This window comes from Cibotium barometz, chromosome 7 (assembly GCF_041138505.1).
Source record: "Cibotium barometz isolate CiBa-2024 chromosome 7, ASM4113850v1, whole genome shotgun sequence".
Classification (NCBI taxonomy): domain Eukaryota; kingdom Viridiplantae; phylum Streptophyta; class Polypodiopsida; order Cyatheales; family Cibotiaceae; genus Cibotium; species Cibotium barometz.
Genome location: NC_141052.1, coordinates 8395135 through 8422974, shown reverse-complemented (window position 1 = coordinate 8422974; position 27840 = coordinate 8395135). Strand labels below are relative to the sequence as shown.

Genomic DNA, 27840 nt, shown 5'->3' with positions numbered 1-27840 from the left:
GTAGTGTAGAGAGTCGTCGTACTATTTGACAGCGGCAACACAGTGGATGTGGTCACGGAATAGGTCCCCTGGTGAGTTCGGTTCTCGTTGACCTCGATAGATAAGAAAGTGGAGGGATTTAGCATGGGGCTGACAACGAGCATCAAGTTTGAAAGTCGTGCGAAATTAGTCATCCTGGGCACATAATTTGTGTGTGATTTTATGACTGCCTCTCTTGTAGGTGTACACATCATCTTAGGGATTCAGTGGTTTCACAAGTTTACCCCAGAGGTTGACTCAGAGTAGCACACGTTCTGGATTACCCGAAATGTGTCAAAGCCTCTTGTGCTCATTAAATGTGATCAAGGGAGACATATTACCTGAGCAAGGCCATGGAGATTGTTGTAATCTGGTTTCATACGCTCTAGTGTGTCTCCATTCGCAGTTTCGATCCTCTTTGTGCAAAAGAAGGATGGATCCTTTCGACTTTGTGTAGATTAAAATTGGATAGTCTTTCCAATGAGCCGTGATTCTTTTCAAGAAAGCCACAAAACTGGCTCATTTTTTTTCCAACTTTTGCACAACTAGGTGTTCCTTCTGAGCTCGCTATGTAGCTTAGTGCTAAGGCTTATTAAGCCTTATAAGGCTTACTTAAGCCTTACTAAAAGGCTTTCGACAGCTGTGCTGAAATTTGAATGTCGCTTGAGCAGCAACCTGATGCCATCAAATCGACTTCAATAAAAATCTCAACAGATTAGTACGTACAATAGAAAAAAATTCAATTGGTAAATATTTGGACCTTTTTGCATTATCACTTCTACCTTAAAAATAAAGTTTGCTGCAAGCCGAACATTTGGGGATTTCTCAAAAATCACAGAAATTAGCTCAAATTGAAGCCCTTGCATTAACCAAAAGTTAGACACTTTCAATTTTAGGCTAATTAATGCTTCTATAACAACATAAATTTGGGGATTTTTTCCAAATCAACCAAAATTGGGCAAATCAAATTATATTTCAGCACATTGAAGTTCCCATAAGATCATGGATGGGGTAGTCGCATGAAAGAGATGCTGGAAAAGGTGACATCATTGGCATCGAGGAGAGATTAATCTCCTAAAATCATTTTCCTGTTTTTATGTATGTTAAGAGTCATGGGTCCTCTGTCCAAGATGTCCCCCGAAATTGATTTCTAATAAATGTTCATCATGTGTGTCAGTGTTTGTCTGAGTTTTGTACCGCCTTGTTTTATAATAGTTTCATATTTGTAGTTTATTGTAATTAAGAGCCAGGGGGTGACTAAGTGCCGACCTCGCTACCTCAGTTTTGTTCCGATAGGAGAGACTACCATTGCACGGGAGGTGTAGATGGTGAGTCTGCTCTCAGCCAATACGGATGGGGTAGGTGGTAGCAGTTTCTTTGTGTCGGGTCTCACCACCTTCCGCTCCGAAGCGGGGTTTGTTAGGATATTCAGAGCTTCACATGCTTGTCCACCTTGTTCATTTATGAGTGTGTACTTGCTTAGGTGTGAACGTCCTCTTATTTGGATAAGATAAGTATGTGCTATGTGTCGTGCCCATTAATACTCATGATTTGTGTGTGTCATAAGATAAGGTTTGCTACCTACAAAAGGCATGTGTTCACCTCGCTACCTCGGTCTTTTTCTGATAGGAGAGACTACCATTGCACGGGAGGTGTAGATGGTGAGTCTGCTCTGAGGGGTACTAGGGATGGGATAGGTGGTAGCAACTTCTTTGTGTTGGGGTCTCACCTTCTTTGCCTCCGAAGTTGGAATATTCGGAGCTTCACATGCTTGTCGACCTTGTTCATTTGTGTGTGTGTACTTGCTTAGGTGTGAACTTCGTCTTATTTGGATAAGATAAGTATGTGCTATGTGTCATCGTGTCCATTAGTACTCATGATTTGTGTGTCATAAGATAAGGATTGCCACCTACAAAAGGCTTGTACTTGGTATACTTTCATAACACTGATAAGAGTGTTCATTGAGTCGTGCTATCTCTTATAGCATTGTACTTTTTCTTTCTCTCTTTCTTTATTACGATTTTGTACCCAGGATGATGTACCTCATCTCCAATTGTGCTTTGGAGAGTCTATTTCTCTTTTTCGTGTGAAAAAGAGTCCATGTACTCTAGTTCCTCTCACAAGGCCCTGAACTGCAATCCTGGGAGAGAACTCTCAATGCAATCCGTCTCTACATTGTACAAAAAAGAATGTTAAGTTAGTGTTAAAAAGAGAGTAGCATTTGAATGTAGATTTTGAAAGAATAGGAGACAAAGATACAAGATTCAAGAATCAAGAACCTTACCAAGTTGGGTGTCCCAATACCGTATTTCTCCCACCAAGACACTGGCTCCAATTGTATCTCCCTGAGCAATGCAGTAGCTCGCCCAAACATATGGCTACCGCTGCGGTAAATGAGAAGCTCATTCTCGAGCTTTCTCATAAGCTGTATATCACCTCCCACTCCCACCAACTTGGTAATGTACTTGATCCATCTTGACTCTAGCTCCTCATTGAGGTATTGCTCCTCATTCCTCCAAAGGAGGTGCAAAATGTGAGCAACAGCATGGATTGGCCTATTGTCATGTGCACAGTGTGTATCTACCGTGTGCTATACGCATGCAAGACTAGTTTCGAGGCTTGGGGAAGCTTGGAACTAAGCAGGCTGATTGACGAGCCGAGTTAGGGATATACTAACGGGCGGGCACCCAAGTATGGACGGGCGGGCGGCCAAGTGTGGACGCCCGATGACCGGCCAAGAGCCTATAAAAGGGTGGCCAAGGTTAGTTATTGTATTATAGAGAGTCTCGCGAGTTTGTGAGAGCTCTATGGTCTTGGAGAGTGGATCTAGTGCAGACGTGCACCTGCTTTGCGCAGCTGAGGCCGGCTGCAGTCTCGAGGCCTGCGAGGGGAGCTTCGTGGCGGTATGGGACGTCGCGAGGAGGAGATTGGTCGGTACGTCAAGCTAGTTAGCTCAGCTCGTGGCTCGGTGGGGACAGCCAAGATTGTGGGCTCGCCCACGGCTGTCATGGTTGGGAGGTGAGTCAGGCCTGCACCCCCTTTGTTGTTTGTTGTTCGTTTGTTTGCAGGATTCGAGTTTCGAACCAAGATCGATCACGAGGAGATCCATGGGGATTTGACAGTGGTATCAGAGCATACCTCCTGAACGAGCAAGTCGGTAGGTAGAGAAGAAGAGGTCGAAGAACGGTATGTGTTAAAAAAGCTTGCTGTTTTTTCTGTGCATACTGCAGATTTCAGGTCGAGTATGTGTTTTTTCTTCATCAAAGACACCCATGTTGATGGGGGATGCTCGTATTAGAAGGGTCGTTTGCTTTGCAAAGAAGAGAGAGACTTGTGCAAACGCATGAACCGCAGGGAGAGAAACAGAAAAAAAGCATACTTGCTTTTCGTTGCTTTTTGGCGCAAGAGAGAGAGAGAGAGAGAGCAAGAGAAGTGCTGGATCACGTATTCAGGTTGGCGAGTGGCCGAGTACCGTTGACGTGTGTGTCGTATGTGTCATAGGCGTTGGGCTACTAGCAACTACAGGCGGCGAGGCGTGCCAGGCATGCGGACAGCCCTGCGCAGCCAGCCTAGGCAGCGCCTACGCCAGGCGGGCAGTGCCCAGGCCAGCCCAGGCGCCCAGCCAGGCCCTGTAGGCGGCCCAGCGCAGGTAACGTAACAGGCTGGCGAGGCGCAGAAGCGCAGGCAATAGCCACATGGGTGACGCACGCGTGAAGGCGTCGGCAGCTCACCAATGGGCGATTCCAGGGGAAGAGAAAAAAAAACTAAGGAAAGCTTACGTTTTTTTTTAGCTTTCGGTTTTTTTTTGGAGTTTAAAATTTTTAACTTTTAAAAGAACCCCCCTCTCCAAGGTTTCCAAGGTGTTTTATTTTTTTAAGACAATAGAATATATATATATATATATATATATATATATATATATATTCCAAAAAAAAACACAAAAGCTAAAGCAAAAGCTAAGCTTAGCTTTTGGAGATTTTTTGGCTTTTGGGAAACCTTTATAAACCCCTCAAGCGGGCTTCTTGCCACACATCTCTCAAGTTCTCAAGTTTTCAAGCTCTCAAGTTTTCTTGCCACACATCTCTCAAGTTCCCATGCACTTTTGTTGTGCAAAGATTGAGTTTTCTCTCCACGTACCCTCTTCACGATGTCGACCCAAGAATCAGAGTTGGAGCCCCTCGTGGAACGCGAAGGCTTGCCGGCTACGGAAGGTACCGATGCCGATCTTTTTGACGATTTTGTGTCAAAATCAGATTTCCAAGAGTTCAAAGTAGCTCTCGAAGCTTCTTCGACGGAACGTCAGGCACAAATCGCAGCCTAGATGCAAGCTTTGTAGAACTCCATCGCTCTATTGACCATTACCCTCTCTACTTTCTCGGGTATGGATACCTTGGCTTCAGCTTTAGGCCCCAACATTACTTCGGAACCGTTCGGGGGCGAGCAAAAGCAGCGAACCAAGGAGATCGTGGACACGTGGCTACATAAGTGGCAAGTTCACTTTCAGTTTCATCCATATGATGATGGAAAAAAGATACAGTTAGCAGCAGGTTTCCTGTCCGGCAAAGCTTTGCTTTGGTGGAAGGAACTCAACCCTAAGCCAACAACTTGGGCACAATTTGAAGATATCTTCAAGAAAGAATTCCTCAAGAAAGAGGATGATTACGATGTTGTTGCCCGGTTTTCAGCTTTGACCATGACCTCGCAGCACCTCACTTATGAGGTCTACCTCCAGAAGTTTCGTGACTTGCAGATGAAAGCTACAAAGATGGAACCCACTACTCTTTTGGGGTTTTTCGTGGCTGGTTTACCAGACTCGTACCGATTACAGGTTAAAAATAACAATTGTAAAACTTTGGATGAGGCCATTCATTCAGCTCGTATCTATGATGAAACGATGGTCTCTTCCAAATCGAAACCCGTTACCGAGCAGGGGAACAAGCATAAAAGAAGGTTCTCTGCACCTATGGCTAACATGACTGAAGGCAAGTCTTCGGAGCAACCTTCGAAGAATACAAGTTCGACACCAGCCAAGAAGAAACGACTCCTTGGGGCTTTGAAGCTCAAGAAGGAAGGACGTTGTTTTTTCTGCGAAGAAAAGGGACACATGCGTAACGAGTGCCCGAAGCAAAAGGGTACCAAGTCAAACGCAGGACCCAAACCAAAGACAGCTAACCAGTTGTCTTTGACAGGTAAGTCAATTACTGTACTTTCTCGCCCTAGTACGTGTTCTGATTGTCTGTTCAATTCTAAAGTATTTGGCTTGCATGATCTTCTCCGAGTTTATGGAGAAGTGAAGGGCCATAAGATTCACATTCTTTTAGACCCTGGCAGTTCGCATAACTTTGTTAAGTAGAAACTTGTGCAGAAATTGAGTCTTGATACGACACTCACCGACCATACCTATGAGGTACGTCTACCTGCGGGCAGACAAGTTTGGGATCGTAAGGTGGAGATGCTTCCAATCCAGATTCAGGACTACAAAGATATTCTAGAATGCTATGTCATGCATCTGGAAAATGTAGACTTGTTTCTAGGGATTGTGTGGTTTAAGACTCTTGACGTCCAGATAGATTGGTCTAGTCATATTTTTTCTTTTCAGCATAGGAACACCCAGTATAGTATTTTAGGTGATTGTATTCATTCCTCTCAGGGACCTCTTGTAAATACAATTGATTTTGGAAATATAATGGATTCTTCTTTATATACCGCTTTCCATTGTGTATTGATTCCACTTTCTTCTTTTCTCATCCCTTCCATGGATGTAAATGAATTAAGTGTGTTTGAAAGCAAAGAATTACAGAAGATACTTGATTCGTTTGAAGATGTATTTCCTAAGGAACTGCCATCGGGTTTACCACCTGAACGGGCAGTAGATCATCGTATTGACTTGATCCCTGGTGCTCATCTTGTCAGCATTCCACCTTATAGGATGAGCCAAGCTGAGGAAGATGAGTTGGCTAAACAACTTGAGTTAAGACGGGGCATCTAGAATGGGACGAGTGTTCCTACACTTGTCATTTTACCTTGCACTTGTTAATTTTGCTAATACTTGTCAATTAAGGTAGCCACATGTCGTTTGGAGCTTACTCTTTCCATTCTATAGCATTGAAGCCTCAAACCTTTAAGTTGGAGCTCTCCCTCTTCACTTCAAAGAACACTTGCAAAGGTTCAGGCAATTTCTACCCGACGTTTGATTCAATAAGTTCCTGCGAAAGGGGAGGGGCATGTTCCCCTCTCAGTGAGGTCTTGTTACTCTTTTCTTGTAATCCTACTTTCTTTCATTATTTATGATTATTGATTAAATGGGTTTGTTACAAGTATATCAATTTTGTCACTTTTACGTGTCCGTGCGTTACATGGTATCAGAGCTAGGTCTTCTCTTGTGAGAACTTCCTTATGGTGGCATAATTTTTGGCGAGCCCACAGATTACATTCACCATGTCAGGAGAAGGAGAAAGAGTATTCATCAACAATCTTGAGGTTCTTGACATTCTTTGACGGTGTCTTTTTCAAATCATGAGAAGATTCAAAGGTACAAAGAGCTCCAAGCAGATTCAGAGATTCAAGCTTTGATGGAGAGAAGAGCTAAAACTAGAGCTAAAGCTAAAGTCTTTGAAGGCTTGCTTACTGAGAAGGTTGTTGCGATCGATTGTGTTGCAGTAGGAAAAGCCTACCTCAGCATGAAAGGTGTCTCTACTTCAGAAAAGTCAAAGACCATGAAATTTACTTCACCCACTATCATTAGAGAAGGTAGTCAAGGTGCAACCTCAAAGTTGCACCATACCCAAGCCGCCTCATCTTGTCTTGAAAATCCTCATAAGGACAAGAAGACAATCAAAGAACCACAAATGTCCATGGTGGCTGATTCGCCTAAGGCTGTTATGGCGAAAGAATAGCGAATCATGAAGTAACTTGACAAGTAGTTGCAAGTGGGAGTTCAAGCCCGTAGAAAAGAGCGTCAAGTTTGATGCTTTTTATGGTAAGAGAGATTCTCAAAAAGCTGTTTCTTTCATTAGGCAATTCGATGTTGTTTCTGGTGGTAAAGATTATTTAAAAAAGTCTAAGATTAGGATGGCGAGAATGCACTTGAAGGATGCTATCCATAATTGGTGGCTCAAGATTGTCAATGAAGAGAGAGAACCGAAGACATGGAATGACTTCATGGAGATGTTCAATAAGAAGTTTTTATCTTCATGCTTTGAAGCTGATGGGCAATAGGAATGGAATGAGTTGAAGAAGAACCAAGGGGAGAATATTGAAACTTACATCTATAAGTTTGCTGCAACCTCTCTCAAATTCACATCTCTCAATGAAATTGTCTCAAATATGGAGATGAGGATGTTTATCCATGGCTTACATCCAACGGTTCGACGGGCGGTCGAGATGACAAAGCGGGACACCCTGAAAGCAACTCAAGATACAACCATAGAAGGAGAAGGATTGCTTATGCCTTTGACAATTGGGAAGTCTTATAGAGAAGAGTCCCAAAAGAGGAAGGCCAAGGTGTTTCACCAAAAGGAGTTAGAACAACAAGAGTAGAAGTGAGAGAATTGTGGTAAACCACCATTGTCACCTAGAAGGAAGTTGATGTATCAAAAGCTGGTAGAGTATAGGAAAATGCTTCAGCTATGGAGAAAAAGACATATGGGGGGACAGTGCCCCAGCAAGTCAAAGAAGGAGAATCAGTTGCAAAAATTACCTTAGGTGAATGCTCTTCCTAAAGAACTCTTGCAATTGGATGATATACTTCTTCAAAGCTGTTTATGGCCAACTTATCCACTCTAATATTAGTGCTACTCACCATTATATTCATCCTCTGATTATGAAATCTCTCAAACTGTCTAAGGAGAGGTTTAGCACTCCGGAAACATCAAGTGTTGCCTATGAAGGGATGCAATCTCAAATCACCCCAATTCTCGGGAAACTTAGGATTGAGATAGGGGAGTATGTAGATCATGAGAATTTTGTTGTGGAAAATATAAGCGATTGTGATATTGTACTTGGTCTGCCTTGGAATAGAAAAGTTGATCTAGCCATTGATTGGAACTGAAGTAAGTTTAGGTTCCCTTTTAAAGGCAAGAATGTATCTTTTGATGTGGGAGTTGAGGGAAACTCTATTCTCATGATATCCCATGTACAAGTTTCCAAAGTAATGAAAGCGTCTGTTTCCTTGTACTAGCTTTTTGTAAAAGACTCTAAAAATAAAGAGTATGAGCCTAAAGAGTCCCTCTCTAGTTTCAATATGGAGAGGATTGATTTCTTAAAGAGGTATGAGGATTGTTTTGTAGATTCTTCACTAGATAAACTACAACTAGATCATCAAATCAACCTCATTGCTGGGATTTCACCTCCAAACCAGCCAACTTACCGCCTAAGCCTAGCCCAACATGAGTAGATTATGAAGCAAGTAAATGAATTATTGAAAAAGGGTTTGATTACGCCTAGTTCTTCACCCTTTTGTTTTCTAGTGTTGTTAGTCCAGAAGAAGGATGGGTCTTGGCGCATGTGCATGGATTATAGAGCCCTCAATAATATTAATATAAAGAACATGTTTCCCATACCTAGTATACGACAGGTTGGATGGATCCAAAGTGTTCAGCAAGATAGACTTGAAGAATGGCTATCATCAAATAAGGATTGCTTGAGAGGATGCGCAAAAAACAACGTTCAGGACTACCTTTGGGCTATACAATTTTCTTGTGTTACCCTTTGGTCACACTAATGTCCTTGCCACATTTAACAAGATGATGGATAGAATCTTCAGAGCCCATTGAAAATTAATAGATACTTTCTTTGATGATATCTTAGTACTTTCGAATGATGAGGAAGAGCATAAAAAGCATTTCGATATTGTTTCCCAAGAATTGAGAAAGCACAACCTTTATGCGAGTGGCAAGAAGAGTGACTTATTTCTATCGGAAATCCACTATTTGGGCCATATATTGTTCGAATATGGGATTTGGATGGATCCAGACAAGGTCAAGGCTTATATGGAAGGGCCAATATAGTGTCCGAAGATGGGATTTGGATGGATCCAGACAAGGTCAAGGCTATTATGGGAGTATGCTCTTACTACAGAAGGTTCATCAAGTGGTTTGCAGTGGACCATTGCATGATCTGACAAAGAAAGCAGTTGGTTTGCAATGAATCATTGCATGGTCTGACAAAGAAAGGAGTGGGGTGTGCAGTGAAGTTAGAAGCTTTTTGGGACTATGCTCTTACTACAGATGTAACGGGAGGCGGACGCGTGTATTGGAATCGTATAAATGTGAACAAGATTCTGAGCACTTAACACTTGAGTATTACAACCACAAAGCTGAAAATGACAGTACACCACATAAAGGGGCCGATGATAGGCTGACCCCCCCCCCCTTTAGGTTATATTACCAAAAGAGTCTGCAAAGTACAAGATTACGGGTGCCTGGGGATTCACCACCAGCCTGCACCTGATTCTTCCAAATACATCATGAATGAATACATTTCAAACAAGAGAATCTGTAGGTACATCCGCCCTACACACAGGTACATCCGCCCTGCACAAACCTCTTCACAGGTACATCCGCCCTGCACAAGAGTATCACAATCCTCACAGGTACTCCGCCCTGCACAAGATGTAAATGGATATTTAGGTCCTGTTTCCACGCGAGAAACTGATCCAGAAACCTGTGTTCTCCGCGAGCAAGTGTCCCCAATGCTTGCCCTAAGCACCTGTTATACCAGGAAACCTTGAGACACATCCATGCTCACATATTCCATTGCTGTCCGGCCTGTTTTGTGCAATAACCAGTCCAAAACAGCAACTTTCTATCGCGAGAATTCCACCTGTAAAGGGTCCTACAGCCCTGTGGAGGTCCCTAGAGCTGTCCTGTACTGTCCAAGTTGACTTTGGACACCTGTAACCAGCCCAAAACTCGCAATAACCAGAAATTACAGGTCTGAAATTTACCAACCAGCCCTTTAGAAGAGTGTGGGAATCATTATCCAAGCTTGTGTGAGTCCGGGAAGCAAGCAACCAGCCCTGTAGCAACTCCCAAAGCTTCAACCAGCTCTCCAATGTGTTGAGTTATGAATAAAACAGCCCAAATGGCCTCTTGAAGGAGGCGCCTTTCTCCAGTGCCACCTAAGGGGCTTGGTGGGTTCACATACAGGCTGACAAGTGTCCCCATAAGGTGTCCAGGTAGGTGTCCAGCCCATAGTGCTCCATTTGTCCTGTTTGTATAAGTTTAGGTCCAACCAAATGGGAAATGGCCATAAGCTGTCCGGACTGCATTAATTTTGGTCCAACCAAATGCGAACGCATTATAAGTTGTCCAGCCACTTATTAATGAGTGTGGACCTGCAAACCAATAAACTTTAGTAGTAAATGAAATAAGCTGTAAATTGAGTGTGGACGCACTTACCACCTGCAAAACCCATAAGCCCACAGTTTTAGGCCCAAACAGGAGTGCACACACGTGTCCACAAGGTGCCCGGGCGTCCCCGGTCCCTCGGACTTCAGAAGCCAAAATAACAAGCATTGTCCAGGCAGCAAGACAATGTCACACAAAGTAAAATAAAGTTATGGCATGTATCATTTATGCATTGTGCACATGTAAACTTGGAGTACCACCTATCATCATTCTTGTACTTGAAAATATTTCGCCTGCCATCATAACACACCATGTGTGCATGGCCGGAATCCACACGGGCACCGCCCGAAAGTCCACAAATGTCCTGCCATGTCCTTGGACTCATATGCATCCACTCATATGATCCATACACATGCCCAGGTATAATACATACATGCATCCGCATGTTTCTAGGCCTGACACGCATCCGCATGTCCTTAGAATATAGGGGTTTGTGACATCCCCCCGGCTTCTAATCAGTTGACCGCAACTGAAAAGCCTCCAGATAGGCCTTCAAAAGATCTGGGTAATCCTCGAAGTAGGCCTCATCCATCCATTTCGCATCCAAAGCTGAATAATTCTTGAACTTCACAAGGTACCTACGAACAAGTTTGCCTCCCGCAAGCTTTCGTTCCTTGTGAAAAACAATCTGTTCAGGTTGAAGAATCTCTTCCAGCTCATCCACCTCGGGTGGGTCTTCCAAAACCGGCTCAAACGGTGTCGGTCCCACATAAGGCCTCAATAGGCTCACATGAAAAGCATTATGCATGTTCCAATGATCTGGGAGTAAAAGCCGAAATGCAACATCATTGATCTTCTCCAAGATCTGAAAAGGTCCATAGTACCTGTTGGAAAGTTTAGGGTACTTTCCCTCTTTCCCTGGCCTCTTCCGAAGGCGTGCCTTTTCAAATTTCAGCAAGACCCAATCACCTTGTTTGAATTGTACATCCCTTCTATGCTTATCAGCTGCCTTTTTAATCTTGGTTTGAGACCTCTCTATGGCTGTCCGTACTTGTGCAAATGTAGTATCCAAGTCTCTGACATACTCATCTACTGCAAAAATCTCATCCTTTGTACGAAGGATGGGTGGTAGTACCACCTTGCCATAGATAATCTCAAAGGGCGCCTTGCCCGTAGAAGTATGTACCGTATTGTTGTAGGCAAACTCCACAAGTGGTAAATACTTCTCCCAATCCGATTTGCGGTCGGATACATAAGATTTCAGCAAGTCGAGGACGGCTGAATTTGCTATTTCACTTTGCCCATCTGTCTGTGGATGGTAAGCTCATGAGAAGTTCAGCTTTGTATCCATATTGTCAAACAATGCGCGCCAAAATAAGCTTGTGGTTCTAGGATCTCTATCCCCCACAATAGATTTAGGCATGCCATGGTGTTTGAATATCTGTGCCAAAAACATCCTAGCCATATGATCTGGCTTTATTGTCTTGCGCACGGGAATGAAATGTGCCTGCTTGCTAAACCTGTCAATGATGGTCCAAATAGCATCATTTCCCTGTGGCGTCCTTGGCAAATCCATAATGAAATCCATAGCAATGCTTTCCCATGGTTCATTTGGTATAGGCAAAGGTTGAAGCAATCCAGGTGTTTTATGTCGATCAAACTTGACCTTTTGACATACCATACATTCACGTACATATGCTTAAATATCCTTGCGAATACCTGGCCAAAAGAAATACCTCTCCAAAGCTTGTGCTGTGGCCAAAATGCCTCTATGACCTGCATATGGAGGAGCATGGCACTCATCCATAACCTTATGGCGAAGGTTCTTTACCACACACATACGATTTTGCATCATGAGATATCCATCTCTTATGACATAAGATGGGACAGCAATACCCTCTTGCAAATCAGCCCATACATGTGCAAAATCCTCATCCAGCTGATAAGTATTACGCATATCCGATAAGTCCTCATGGTATGCAACTGTAATAGCATGAACCTGTGGTCGTCTAGATAAGGCATCCGCCACCACATTCTTTTTTCCTGGAGTGTGTAAAATCTGAAAATGAAACATTGAGAGGAAATTTGCCCATCTCATATGCTTCTCTGAGAGCTTGCTTTGAGTCAAAAAGTATCTCAAACTTTGATGATCAGTTTTGACCATAAAATCAGCCCCTAAAAGATAGTGTTTCCAAATAGTAAGGGCATGAATTACAGCCAACAACTCCTTCTCATAAACCTGTAAGTGAAGCTCTGCATGTTGCAAACGTCTGCTCTCATAGGCAATGGCATGTCCTTCTTGGTTCAAAACAGCCCCTATGCAGTCCCCACATACATCACATTCCACCACAAAAGGTTTGTGCAAATCCGGAATAATGAGTATTGGTCCCGAAATGATTGCACTCTTCAACTTTTGAAAGGCATCTCTCTCTTCTTGTGTCCATTTAAAGATTGCTTTCTTCTTCGTTAAATCATGTAACGGAGCGGCAATGAAAGCAAAATGCTTGACGAACCTCCTGTAGTAAGCACATAAACCAAGGAAGCTCCTCACTTCATGGATTGATTTCAGCTCTGGCCATTCTTGCATGGCTTGTATCTTTGCGGGATCCATGCGCACACCATCCTTTGATACAATGTGACCAAGATAGTGAATCCCTGGGAGGAAGAATTCACTCTTTTTTGCATTTATGTAGAGCTGATTTTCCTTAAGCTCTTTAAACACAATAGCCAGGTGCTCACGATGTTGGGCTTCATTCTTTGAGAATACAATAATGTCATCACGAATATACCCGTGAACTTTCTATGCTTTCTGAATACCCTGTCCATCATCCTGTTGAAGGTAGCGGGTGCATTTGTAAGGCCAAAAGGCACCACGAAAAACTCATAAAGACCAAAGGCTGTCCTGAATGCAGTCTTGTGTACATCTTGAGGTGCCACTCTCACTTGATGATACCCACTCTTGAGGTCTATTCGGCTGAAACATGCCGAACCTTCAAGCTTGTCTAGGATGTCATCAATGCGCGGAATGGGAAACCGATTCTTGATGGTTATCTTATTGAGGGCACGGTAATCAACACACATCCTGTAAGTACCATCCTTCTTTTGAACAAGAAGTACCGGCGAGCAATATGGCGAGGAACTAGGTCGAATCAAACCCTTTTCCAAAAGTTCATTCACCTGTGCCATAATCTCTTCTTGTTGACTAGCACTCACCCTGTCTGGTGGCCTATTAGGTGGAGAGCTACCGGGAATTAGATCTATGCAATGATCTTCCGGCCTCTCTGGTGGCAACCTTGCTGGCAAAGCATTTGCAAAACAATCTTTGAACTCATTCAAAAAGTTAAGCTTGTCTTGATCTAATGCACTAACATCAACACTAGAATGTTCAATGGTATCACGTACAAAAACCAAGTAAGAACAAGCTGATTTCTTTATTGCCTTATTAATTTGTACATGGCTTACAAGAGGTATGGTACTTCCAGTAGTACCAGCATCTATAGAGTGCTCACGGCCTCTATGTACAAAGCTGATTTTCTTCTCTTTGTAAGCCTTAATAGGCTCTAAACGGTGATGCCAGGGCATCCCCAACAAAACATCACAACCTGTAAGAGGAGCCACTAAAAAGCTCTCATGGTCGAGGTAGTCCTGTATATGTACACGGAGCTTACCAATGACTGGAGTTACATCAACCTGTTTGCCCTCAAAGGCGGCATCTGCATTCATTTGCATTCCCATGTCTTCCACATTGAGACCTATGGCGGCAGCCATCTGTACGGATATAAAGTTATCTGTGGAAGCATCATCAAAAAGAAACAAAGCGGGCTGATCCTTCAATTTGCCCCAAGCCTTGCATATGACTCTACTCTTGGGCTCATGCCCTGTATTACCCTGCACATCGGGTACAACATTCACAAGAGGCTTTTCCACATTAGGCTCAGCATTCTTAGGATTCTGTGGGCATTTAGGATATATATGATCTTTACTGCCACACTTGTACTCTTCTTGTACTCTTCCAATTGCTGTTTTGAGAGTCCAAAATTGTGGCGTTTACCCCCCGGCTTCTTTTCGGAGTCATCCTTTGCATCTCGGCCATCTTTGGGAGCATTCTTAGGTGGCTGTCCACCCTTTTTCTGGTCATAACCAGCCCTGAATTTGCTCTTGTTTTGACCTGCAAATGGCTTATTTGTGGGTGCTTTTATGTGCAAGTTCTCCGCAATCATGGCTGAGTGTATAAGCTCTTGTATGGTCTTATTTGGGTACACTCCCAAGCTTTGTTGGATGATGTGATGGAGCCCCGATTCAAACTTTCTCTTCTTCTCGTCCTCTCCAATCTTCATGAAGGGAGTAACCTTGAGAAGGACTTTCCAAAACTTTGCTATGTATGAAGCAACGGACTCTCCCTCATCTTGGGACAGCCAGTCCCACTCCTTGCGTACATCCTTTGCAAAGTTTGGTGGTAAGAATTGATCATAAAACTGAATTTTGAAAGTAGACCAAGTTGGGGCAGCACTTCCATCAAGTATTTTTGCAAGCCACCAATCACTTGCCGTATCCTTGAGATGCATTCCCACATGCCTGAGCATAGACTTTTCCGAAAAGTCTTCATTGCAAAAAGCTATCTCAAACTGTTTGATGAAAGCAAGTGCTTTGGTAGAGTCCATCCGTCCCTGAAAGTTTTCAAACTTTACATCCTTGTCACCGGACTTGAACTCTCGAGGCTTCTTCCTTCTATATGCATCCCTATGTACATCCTGTTCATCTGCATGATGATGATGCCGCGATGAAGATTCACGATCCCTCTTCGTTCTCTCTTGAGTCACACTCTCCAAATGAGTGGAAAGCTCAACACGAGAACGGATATGTCTTCTTGGAGCAAAGCGGGAATGAGTAGAGGATCCCTCATCCTTACTCTTCTCTTGACCTGCATCAAGCCTAGCACCAGGGACTCTTGTCCTTTCAGCATTTGGCACTTGCTGTGCTCTTTCTGCTTGCGCATCATGTGCATCACCACGGGCAGCCATGAGGGGTGGCTTCTTGAAAGCCAAACTACCATCTGCTTCAGTGTATACATCACCCTTGACCATTAGGTATGCAAGTGCAAGCTCTCGGGGTTTCTCAACATCCATTTCCTTTGCAATTGCTTCAAAAGTGACTTCATGGACCGAAGCCTTTACCTTCGCAGCCAACACCTTTTGTACATCCGCCGGGTCATTTTTCAATGACCTAAGCTCTTCGGTTTCAGCCCTATAGCGTCGCACTTGACGCCTCAAAGATTCCAAATCAGAATGCATAGAGTCATGAGTACCTGCATCTCCATAGACATCATTGCCTGCAACATCTCTTGCATCCTTTGTACCATGAAATTCATGGTCCTGTGTGTTCTCCACACTGTTAGAAATGTGGCTGTCCATGACACTCAAATCAGGTCACCACTTATGATTCCAAGCCTCAGACCGTTTTCCAATGAGGGAAAAACTGAGCTCTGATACCAATGTAACGGGAGGCGGACGCGTGTATTGGAATCGTATAAATGTGAACAAGATTCTGAGCACTTAACACTTGAGTATTACAACCACAAAGCTGAAAATGGTAGTACACCACATAAAGGGGCCGATGATAGGCTGACCCCCCCCCTTTAGGTTATATTACCAAAAGAGTCTGCAAAGTACAAGATTACGGGTGCCTGGGGATTCACCACCAGCCTGCACCTGATTCTTCCAAATACATCATGAATGAATACATTTCAAACAAGAGAATCTGTAGGTACATCCGCCCTACACATAGGTACATCCGCCCTGCACAAACCTCTTCACAGGTACATCCGCCCTGCACAAGAGTATCACAATCCTCACAGGTACTCCGCCCTGCACAAGATGTAAATGGATCTTTAGGCCCTGTTTCCACGCGAGAAACTGATTCAGAAACCTGTGTTCTCCGCGAGCAAGTGTTCCCAATGCTTGCCCTAAGCACCTGTTATACCAGGAAACCTTGAGACACATCCATGCTCACATATTCCATTGCTGTCCGGCCTGTTTTGTTCAATAACCAGTCCAAAACAGCAACTTTCTATCGTGAGAATTCCACCTGTAAAGGGTCCTACAGCCCTGTGGAGGTCCCTAGAGCTGTCCTGTACTGTCCAAGTTGACTTTGGACACCTGTAACCAGCCCAAAACTCGCAATAACCAGAAATTACAGGTTTGAAATTTACCAACCAGCCCTTTAGAAGAGTGTGGGAATCATTATCCAAGCTTGTGTGAGTCCGGGAAGCAAGCAACCAGCCTTGTAGCAACTCCCAAAGCTTCAACCAGCTCTCCAATGTGTTGAGTTATGAATAAAACAGCCCAAATGGCCTCTTGAAGGAGGCGCCTTTCTCCAGTGCCACCTAAGGGGCTTGGTGGGTTCACATACAGGCTGACAAGTGTCCCCATAAGGTGTCCAGGTAGGTGTCCAGCCCATAGTGTCCTGTTTGTATAAGTTTAGGTCCAACCAAATGGGAAATGGCCGTAAGCTGTCCGGACTTCATTAATTTTGGTCCAACCAAATGCGAACGCATTATAAGTTGTCCAGTCACTTATTAATGAGTGTGGACCTGCAAACCAATAAACTTTAGTAGTAAATGAAATAAGCTGTAATTGAGTGTGGACGCACTTACTACCTCCAAAACCCATAAGCCCACAGTTTTAGGCCCAAACAGGAGTGCACACACGTGTCCACAAGGTGCCCGGGCGTCCTAGGTCCCTCGGACTTCACAAGCCAAAATAACAAGCATTGTCTAGGCAGCAAGACAATGTCACAGAAAGTAAAATAAAGTTATGGCATGTATCATTTATGCATTGTGCACATGTAAACTTGGCGAACCACCTATCATCATTCTTGTACTTGAAAATATTCTGCCTGCCATCATAACACACCATGTGTGCATGGCCGGAATCCACACGGGCACCGCCCGAAAGTCCACAAATGTCCTGCCATGTCCTTGGACTCATATGCATCCACTCATATGATCCATACACATGCCCAGGTATAATACATACATGCATCCGCATGTTTCTAGGCCTGACACGCATCCGCATGTCCCTAGAATATAGGGGTTTGTGACAACAGAAGGTTCATTAAGTGGTTTCCAGTGGACCATTGCAAGATTTGACAAAGAAAGCAGTGGGGTTTAGGTGGGCTAAGATGGAGGAAGAAGCTTTTGAGGCTTTGAAGTTTTATGTCAATAAAGCACTGGTATTGATAGTTCCAGATTTGTTAAAGTTGTTTATTGCAGAATGCGATGCTTTAGGAGATTGTATTGGTGCAGTCTTAAACCAAGAAGGGCATGCAGTCTTATGAAAGCAAGAGATTACAAATTTCGAAAAAGAATGCTTCCACTTATGAAAAGAAGTTAATGGCTGTCATCCATGCTTTGAAGATTTGGAAGCATAACCTCTTGGGTGGTGAGTTTATCATCAAAACAAGCCATCAAAGCCTCGGGTATTTTCTATCTCAGCCTAAGATCTTTGAAAAGCATCTGTAGATGGGCCAACTTTTTGGTACAATTTCACTTTCAAATTATGCACACACTTGGGAAAGAAAATAAGGCAGTTGATGCCTTGCTAAGAAGACCCTAGCTACATGTTGACTCCATAATCTACCATACAGATTTCACTGTTATGAGGGATATGTTTGCTTTTGATGTAGATTTTTAGCTCATGTGAGACATATTGCAGCATGGTGAAATAGTGACGTCTCGTGCCATCAAGGATGGATTTCTGTTAGTGAGGATATGTTATGTGTGACAAAGGATTTCATGTCTAAAGTGATGGAGGAATGCCATACTCTTCCTTCCATGGCTCATCATGGTATTTTAGCCACAACTTAGGTCTTGGAGATGTATTTCTCTTGGCCAAGTATGAGAAGAGATCTTAAGCAGCATATTAGGGAATGCCTAATCTACCAAAGGATCATGTTTGATGGATGGAAATCAGTTGGACTTTTGTAGCCACTGCGAATTCCTAACTTGCATTGGGAAAGTATTGGTATGAATTTCATTCTTGATTTGCTAAAGTCAGCCAATAGAAATGATGAGATATGGATCCATTTTATTCTAGTGAAGAAAACTATTAAGGCAAAGCATATGGCTAAGTTGTGCAAATCTTTAAGCATCATGGATTGCCACAATCCATTGTGGGAGATAGAGATCTAAGAACTACGAGTATTTTTTGGAGGGCTCTGTTTGATAACATGGGTACGAAGCTAACTTTTTCTTGTTTGTATCAAATGGATAGAGTGAGATGTAAAATCTCACATCTTGGATATGTTGACGTGTTATTGCTATGAAGCCAAAGTACAATGGGAGAAGTACCTCCCATTGGTAGAATATGCTTACAATAACACATTACACACTTCTACAGGTAAAGCTCCTCTTGAGAGTATTAATGGCAAGCCACTCTTGTTACCTGTACTTAGAATCAAAGAAGAAATTATCCTCTTGATGAATTTGTGCGAGATATGGAAACAGCTTTTAGCAGAACAATGCAAAGGTCTAAAGTCAAAAAGAAGAAAGTAGTAGATAAGCATAGAAGAACTTTTACTTTTGAGGAAGAAGATTAGGTTTGGTTAAAGTTTGACAAAACCGGACTCAGGAAATCCAAAGAAAAGGAGCTCAAAATTCCTAAATTAGCGGCTAGAAACTATGGACCTTTTCAAGTCAACAAAAAGATTAGTGATGTTTGTTATAGGTTGCAACTTCTAGATCATTGGAGGATTCATAATGTCTTCCATGTTAACCTTTTAAAACCCTTTGCAAGACCACCTCCAGATGAGCCTGTTATGGAGGAACCACTGGAAGTGGATGAAGAGGGAGAGATATCGTAACCGGAACATATTATCTTCCACATGGTTAGGCAGAGAGGAAGGAACATCGCCATAAATTTCCTTTTGAAGTTTAAAACTATTCTCATATGGACGAACGCTAAATGGATGCTAGAGGAGTATTTTTAAGAATTATCTTGAAATACTCATAGCTTATGAAGAAGCTGACGTTGGGTCAGAAGCACTTCATTCATTGTCTCGAGGCCAAGACAGATCCTAAGAGGGAGGGAGGTAATGTAACCAGCCTCCTACTTTGTTCTTCAAATTAATCATTGTCTTTCTCAAAACTGTTTTGTATGTGGGTTGGTAATTACTGGATAGCTCATGGAGCATGAATTGTGATTTGTATATCTTTTGAGTAGTTAATTAAGCTAGAGTGCTCATTTCTATTTACAGGTGGCCATTGGCTAGAGCTCAAAGTTTTTAGTTGGGTGGTCCTAGAACAGATGCCTAGATGATTGGATTTAGCACATGGGTTGACCAGAATGCGTAGATGAGTGATGAATGGTTTCGAAGGCGAAGCCAGATACTAAAATCATTGGAACAAACGTTGAACAGGTGAATCTTTGCAACGAAGCCTTCTTGGACCCAAAGCATTCAACTCCTAGAATGAGACATGTGGCATCTAGAATGGGACAAGTGTCTCAACACTTGTCATTTCACCTTACACTTGTCAATTAAAGTAGCCGCTTGTCATTTGGAGCTTACTCTTTCCATTCTAGAGCATTGAAGCCTCTTAACATATAAATTGGAGCACTCGCTCTTCATTTCAAAAAGCACTTCTCATTTATTGTAAAGGTTCAAGCACCTTGTGCTTGTGGTTTTATTCAATCAATTCTTACAAAGGGGGGAGGGGCTGTTCCCGCTCTTAGTGAGGTCTCGTTTCTCTCCTACTTTCTTTCATTATTTGTGATTGTTGATTAAATGGATTTGTTACAAGCAGCTCATCAATGTTGTCACTTTCACGTGTCCCTACGTTATAGACCAATAGTTGGGACACCTTTTGGGTATAGTTTGGAGGCTAAATATGACATTTTGGACATTATTATGTAGGTGAAAAAGAAAAAACCAACATGAATACAACTTGCTATGAAGATCCCTATAAAAAGGTAAGTCACGGGTCATTTGCAGTATTCAGAGACAAAGGTTGCAGAGCCAAGACAAAGGGGATGTGGCCACACCATTTGGATTAACCAAATACACCTCCACATTAGCGTTGGACATTTAACGCCTAGAGGAGGACAATAGGCATTTAGTTATGCATAGCATTCAAGAGTGAGATTTGTTTTTTGCAGTCATTGTGATTACTCATTCATTCACTAATGTATATTAGGACTAGGTTAGGTAAAGAGTTCTCTCTTCTCCTTGTCTCTACTCATCATTGAGTATGCGATTAGCACTAATCTTTGTTGCTTAGCGTTAATCATCATTAATCACACTTCCACATAGTTAGCATGTTATATTTTTGGCTTTGCAACCTCTCTACAAGACTAGATATCGACCATGGATATCGCCTAGCTCTCACAATTGACTGCATGTACAAGACCGGATATCCACATAGGCATCTTGTCATGCCCTTGGACTCCATATGGGCACCACCAAGCGAGACATTCCCTACATGTCTAGGAGTCGGGGGTTTGTGACACAGAGTGACACCCCCACATAATCTCTCGTGGGAAACGAGGTTCTTGCAAGCGGTTTAGGGGTCATGTCGTGTGGACTGAATCAAAAGCCTTCTAGAATTTAACGAGGTAGCTATATACTGGTTTTTTGTGTACCCTCGCTTCCTCAATAGTGGCCTTGATAATGGAATTATGGTGCAGTGTCAACAAATAGTTCCTCTATCTTTGTCTGTGTGCCAAAGTGCCAACCTCGACCTCAAGTATTAGACCGTAAATCTTGGGCAATGGTGTGGCCATCATGGTGGTGACCAGGGTTGTTAGAGGCATTAGAGGCGTTTGGTACGAGGCAGGTATGGTACGCACCTCGAAAGACTCGTATTTTTGAGAGACGTTAGAGGCGTCTGTTATATCATTTATATATATAATGACAAATATATATGTAGATAGTGATAGATAGATAGATTATTAGAGAGAGAGAGAGAGAGAGAGAGAGAGAGAGAGAGAGTCAACTTTCAAGACCTTAGATGGTAGAGTCTAGACTCTAGACCATTGAATTTTACAGAAATTAAGAATGATTGAATACTCAAAATAGTGAGTACTGAGTAGATAATAGATTCATGATTCATACATCAGAAAGAGTCACACATGCCACACGCTTCCCTCCTGAATTGGCGGTGGAGGGTCCAAGCGCTATGGTGAAACGATCCCATGCGAGGTTGGTAGGCTTAGGCATGATGGATTATGGAAGGGGGAGAGTGTGCGTGTGTGTGCATGAGAGAGCCTTGAGGGAGAGAGCGGGGGTCACCTGGGTGTGTATGAGAGAGGGGGAGAGAGTGTGTGAGGGGCTGCCTTAAAGGAGAGAGAGAGAGTGTGTAATATGTATGAGAGGGTGGGAATCGAGAGAGTGTGTGTGAGTCTTGAGTGCTTATAGGGGCCCTTATATCCCCCGTCTAGAGACTCAAATAGAAGAAAACAGTAAAAAAAAGAGGAAAATCAACTATTCCTAGACGCCTCGAACGAAGCCTTGAACGCCTCGGAAGCCTCGTATGCCTCGAATGCCTCTAACGATTAGAGGCGTTCGAGGCGTGCCTTGTAACAACTATGGTGGTGACACAAAACACTAAAGAAGATGTGCACCGACAGAGGGTGATAAAAGACTGTATATCTCATGTTCGTGTTTAACCAGAAAAACTCCTTTAGCCAACCGGTCAGATGATGAAAAAAATATCTGCATTTTGTGCGAGAGTTCCTACTAGTCCCCCCTTCATGCCTCTTCGCAGGAAGATCATTGCATTTTTTTTTCCCCGACTGGCTGTAGGCCCACGATCGTCCCCTAGTTACCATCTTCACTACCCGTAGGTGCTTTTTCAACCGCGCGTATGTTATGCCGCCGAGGAAGCACCATATGGGGTTTTGACCTTCTGGTCCTAGACAAACATCTCTACCACTTGAGCTATCACCTCATTGGTAAGATCTCTGCATTTTGCGTGCGAGACTAACTCCCCCTTCCCGGAGCATGTGAAGCAGCGTGGTCACGACAGGGCACCCATGGGGAGTTTGGTGGTTGAACAAACGGTGTGAGGTAAACTGACTTGGGCGGAGGTGTGAATTATAAAAGTAAGGTGCAAAGTGATGGCTGTGAGAGATGACGAAAGTTCTAAGCCGGCTGTGTGTGCTGAGGCTCCGATTCTGTTGGATCCAGGGTCTGCATGAAAGTCATACAAATGTACCTTCATCCCGGCTGTCCGTGCATTGAAGAAGTATGTCTCCATGCTGGGCGAACTCCACACTATCTGCAAAGATAGGCATATGGTGACTGTCCATTCTGCAGTAAGCTCATTGCAAAAGCTGGTCTTAGTGGGATTTTGCACACAACAGTGTCTAAAACCTGAAAGCCTGGGCAGGCTAGGTGTATCCTTGTGGACCGGGGTCCTCATCCCATCTGACCACTGTGAGCATCTTGTGCGAATGAAACCTCAACAAGATTGCTAGGCTAACATAAGCTTTTGTACTTCTGCAGGCCTTGTTTATACTATTCAAATGGAGTCGCTAAATCACAAGAACAAGCGGTTACTTTTTCTGCAAAGGATCATGTTCTAGACATTCGCGATGAAAGTGTGAAGCATGTAAGAGATGCAGAGAAGGTGCAGGTTGACAGGACTGTACCTAACCTTCATTATAGATCTACATCACAAGTTAATCAAAGGGCTCATACAGGTATTTGTGTCCATATTTACAACCGTTACTGGTCCGAAGTATGCACTGGATATGTCTTTGTGCTTAGTGTTTTTTTACCTGGTATGGTTTGTGTATGATAACCAAACACTTTTTTATCCTTTTTACAGGTATCCCTGCAAAGCCAGGCAAAGTTATTGGTCCTGGCTTGCCTTTGGACAATGGCACATCCAAGGATGGGTATGATCCACGGCGGTTTACCAGAAATGGTGTTCCAAACACTTCTCATAATGGGCTTCCTGTGTATTCTTACCCTAGAAGAAATGCAGCAGGAACATCTGAAAAAGATGAGAAAAGAGAACATATGATTGCGGATGGTGTATTACAAGCCAAATCTCAGTTTGCAGCTATTGGAGTAGGCAGGAAAGTTGCAGCAGCTTCAAATGGGCCTAGCCATGCTTACTGAACTCTGGCAGCACAATTAAGCTTGATAGCAATGAATCTATGCTTGGATTTGCCAGGTTTTATCAAGTCTGTTTGTTGACAGACACAAGCTACTCTTGTATGCGAAACAGTTTGCCTTCAAAACCTGAAGGAAGGTGCAAGCAAAACAAAATCAAGATTCTTTTGGCCCCCTTTGTATTTCTAGCCAGTTATGCCAGGGGGCCTCATATACGCAGAATCAGGTGGGCTACTGCAGCAATTGTAAAGCGTTGATAGCAGTCCGTGCTAACGTGGCATGATGAAAAGGTGAATATGTAAATATGCAGCCTGATTAGTAGCAGAAATTGGTAGGCAGTCTGGGTAAAGAAATGTCAATACTTGATTTGCACTCGCAAAATGGCTGGTATCCGTCATGGTTCAATAATTTGGGCTGTTAAAGCACTCATACTCCTTAGCCATTTATTTATGGAGCCATTTATTAGCACTTGGAAGTGCCATTTTCTAGAACCTCATTAATGTGTGTGGATGTCCTTAGTTTTCTAGTGTCTCCAAGAACTCGTGTTTTCTGGAAAATGACTCTTGTTGGAAAATGACAGATAGCAGCCATTTTCTTTGAGGGAGCTGTTTGAAGTATGCAATCAGTTTCGTGTGTGTTTGAAGTGACAGACAGATCTTTAAAATCTTGGAAGCTACTGTAAGTTGTGATACCTCCCCTTTCTTGGTCTCCTCTGTGACCTGATGTTTTTTTTAATGGTCACATATATTCAAACTTTGAAACGGGTGCATCTTGACAGCCATGGGGCCGCGCCGTATGTAACACTTTTTTTTTTTTTGGGGGGGGGGGGGGGGGGTGCTGGTTTGTCTCTGGAGTCTGTTGTTTAAGCCTCTTGTTGTTGCAGGAGGAAAGGAGGAGTAACTGAGTGATTGTTTTGAGGGTCGTTTGTGAATGGTTTTCAAGCCTAGCCATAGTGTGTAAACTTCTCAGGTACAGAGTTTGTGTACTTCTTTCAAGCCTAGCCATAGTGTGTAAACTTCTCAGGTACAGAGTATGTGTACTTCTTTGGAGTGTGCTAGGTAGGACAGTCTCAAGCTGCGTCTGCTTTTCTGAGCGAGAGGTGTAGATGAGGTTCTAGTAGATCAGCCTGCTACATTCAGATGACCATCTATGCTGGAAGCAGTCTTTTATTTAAATGTGCCTGCTGCATTCATTGAGAGAGGCAGGTCGTTACGGGAACGCGGACGACTGTAAGTGTTTGAATATAAGTAGCTTTTGAATGTAAGTGTTTCCTTGTGCAATTCAATTCTTTGCAGGGATGAAAGGCAATCTATTTTTCTCGAAGGCAATCAGTGGGTGACCAGAATTCACTCTGCTGAAGCACCTTCTGAATTTTTTCCGAAGAAGAGAGATTTTTTGTTTGTTTTTTTGAGTTGTGAAGATTTTTAAGGGAATGGCCACCATGTAAGAATTACTTTGTAAAGCTACACTCTAGATAAAGTTATAGCTTGATCTTCTGATGTGTACATGCAGGAGAACAGACGTAGGTTCTTTAAGCGGTGATGCTAGACAATATTTATGTACAGCATGAGAGTAAATATGGCACTGTATAAATGCATGCATCCGGGGTTGAAACTTGAAAGCCTACCCTAACCTTATATTTGAAGGCCCGTAAACTAGTTTGACCTTCAAAATATACATGTTTGTCTAAAATTTAGAAAATGTGGCCTTCTTTTGTTGCCCTATTTTGGAAGAGGCCTTCTCTAGAAGGTTTGAACGGCTTTGATGACCTTTGAAGGCTTCAAATTTAGCAATGCATGCATTTGTGACTCAGTTTTTACAAACAGAGGCCCATTAGTTGCACGTACGGTAGCATTGGACTCTGACTGTGGTAGTTAGTGGTGGTAAAAAATGGTTTAATGTAGTGGTGGTAAAAAATGGTTTAATGACATGGTACTTTTGCTTAATCCTGTGTTTTGAAGTTGGCTCTTTACGCAATCTGCCCTCCCCCCTCCACACACACACACACACACCGGGATGTAAGTCATGGCTAAGCTACTTTAAAAAGGTACTATTTGATACCCTAATATGTAGTGCATATAGCGCTTTTACAAGAAAAAAGTGAGATGATTAATGATATGCAACTTAAGTGACAATATACATTGTAATGAATGCGGCTAAAAGAGGAGCATATTTAGATGTGCAAGGGTTGCAAGACTAAAGATATTACCTTGAATTGAAATAGGCTTCAGCTCCTCACATGTCACCTCCGTCTCTATCTCGGATCGTTAGCATTACCTAATGTTTTTATGGATATGCCTCATCAATACAAAGAGGACTGGGTGGGCTCAGCAAGCACTTGCCACACTCAATTAAAGGCTTCAAAAAAAACAAATACAACGGCAAGCGATCGATGAGCTAGAGACCATATAACCTTGGCTAGGCCTCAAGACTATCATTGATACAACTAGCCATCTTAATAAGAGATGAATTATCCTCAAACCAAGCCCCCACAGTTTCCAAAAGCCTTAGAAAGTCCAAGACCCAAGGCCCACAGTTTCCAAAAGCCTTAGAAAGTCCAAGACCCAAGGCCCTCAACTCAAGGCATTGCAAACCATAACTTTCAAGAATCTACATGAAGGTTAGCCTAATGCAAACATATGCCGCTTCCTAAAGGCCCAAGTGCAAGGCTTTTTGTGGATGTTGATGGATTGGCTAAACAAGAGGGTGAAGAACAATATCAATGACATTCTTTTGAAGCCAATAGAACGTAAGGAAACTTATGTAGTTTGAGAGTTGTAATTTTGTAGAATGATAGGGTTTTGTAAGTAGGGTCTTATCCTTGATGTGGGGCTTAATTGCTTCAATAAAGCTTATGTAGATAAGTATGTTCAATCACACATTCAAATCAATGTGACGGAATTGAGTTGTGTTAGTACAATGAAATTAAGCAAATAGATGAATTGACATATTGGATTATGAAATAGATGAATGGACATATTAGATTATGATGAAAGGTACTTGATAGGGTTTTGTAAGTAGGGTCTTATCCTTGATGTGGGGCTTAATTGCTTCAATAAAGCTTATGTAGATAAGTATGTTCAATCACACATTCAAATCAATGTGACGGGATTGAGTTGTGTTAGTACAATGAAATTAAGCAAATAGATGAATTGACATATTGGATTATGAAATAGATGAATGGACATATTAGATTATGATTAAAGGTACTTGATATGACCACCTCATGTTATCTACTCTCAATCAGGACTAAAATTTGACGGGCTTAGGATCATGCAATTTTTGAGATCGACATAAAGTCTCATAATTAAACCATTCAAATGACATGTACTACATTAAAATGAATGGGGATTAGCCACAGGACATGACCACGCTCTAGCTAAAGGAGCCAAAAGAGCAAGCTATACACAACCTCCAATTAGTAAGCTCTTAATGCCACATCCTATAATACCATAACTGGTCTTCAATATCACCACCCCACTTTAGGTGGTTTTTTTCCACGTTGCAAGAACAAGATCTTACGTATAACATATGAGTCACATATAGGACGTCATATATATACATAAAAATTCCAATCATCAAGCTCTACTACTCGTGCTATCAAAGTAAAAGGCTTCTAGCCCTAGAGAATAGACCACTCTTATGGCATTGCCCTCCTATCTTTGCCTTGTAGGCCAAAAATCAAAAGCATCTTTCTAACACACTTAGGATGCATTACTTACTTTAAGTGGCAACAACATCAATGCATCAAAGGTCTCTAAACACAAGTTACTTCTCTAGCTTTTCTTCATGGCATTTGGGCACAAAAGAAACTTTCACAGTTGGTAGTTTTGAAATGTAGTGCTTTAAACTGCTCGACATGATGTTTCTATAAGAAATTGATTTCATTTTTCAGCTAAAAATATATTTATACATGCTACTAAGATATGTATGCATAATGCTAGTTTGTACATAAACTTAAACTATGTGTACACAATACATACTTTTAGTTTATATATGTATACTAACTTTTTTAAATCTTCCACTAGCCTACTACCATAGTCCTTAACTCCTCCTTTTATGAACTTGTAAAGTTTCTTGTAAATCATAGGCTAAAGTGAAGAGCAAGCTAAAGGCAAAAGTAGTGGTTCAAGTCAAACTCGAGGGTATGAGTAGTGGTTCAACATTAGGCTCTAGTTTTAGTAGTCATCCAAGAAAGATGAGAGGGTATGATTGGCTTTTTGCAGCTCTACATGTCATCAAACTCCATGAAATTGTTTGCGACATGACCATGAGTTTTCTATACTCTTTTATTTCCATACTTTACTACCATGTAAGTGTGGTTTGATTAAGTTTACTACTATTATAGAATCAATCAGTT

The 27840-nt window shown here is 42.5% G+C and overlaps 1 protein-coding gene across 1 annotated transcript in view; it reads left to right on the top strand.

Moving 5' to 3' along the window:
• LOC147636652 (mitogen-activated protein kinase 15-like) overlaps window positions 1-24241 on the top strand; it is an 81855-nt gene extending 57614 nt beyond the window's left edge. The window contains exons 11-12 of the mRNA XM_086800114.1: window positions 22866-23062; window positions 23191-24241. Of these exons, the coding sequence (XP_086656240.1) occupies window positions 22866-23062; window positions 23191-23486 (493 nt within the window). The 3' untranslated portion in view covers window positions 23487-24241. The remainder of the gene's footprint in view (window positions 1-22865; window positions 23063-23190) is intronic.
• The last annotated feature ends 3599 nt before the right edge of the window (window positions 24242-27840 follow it).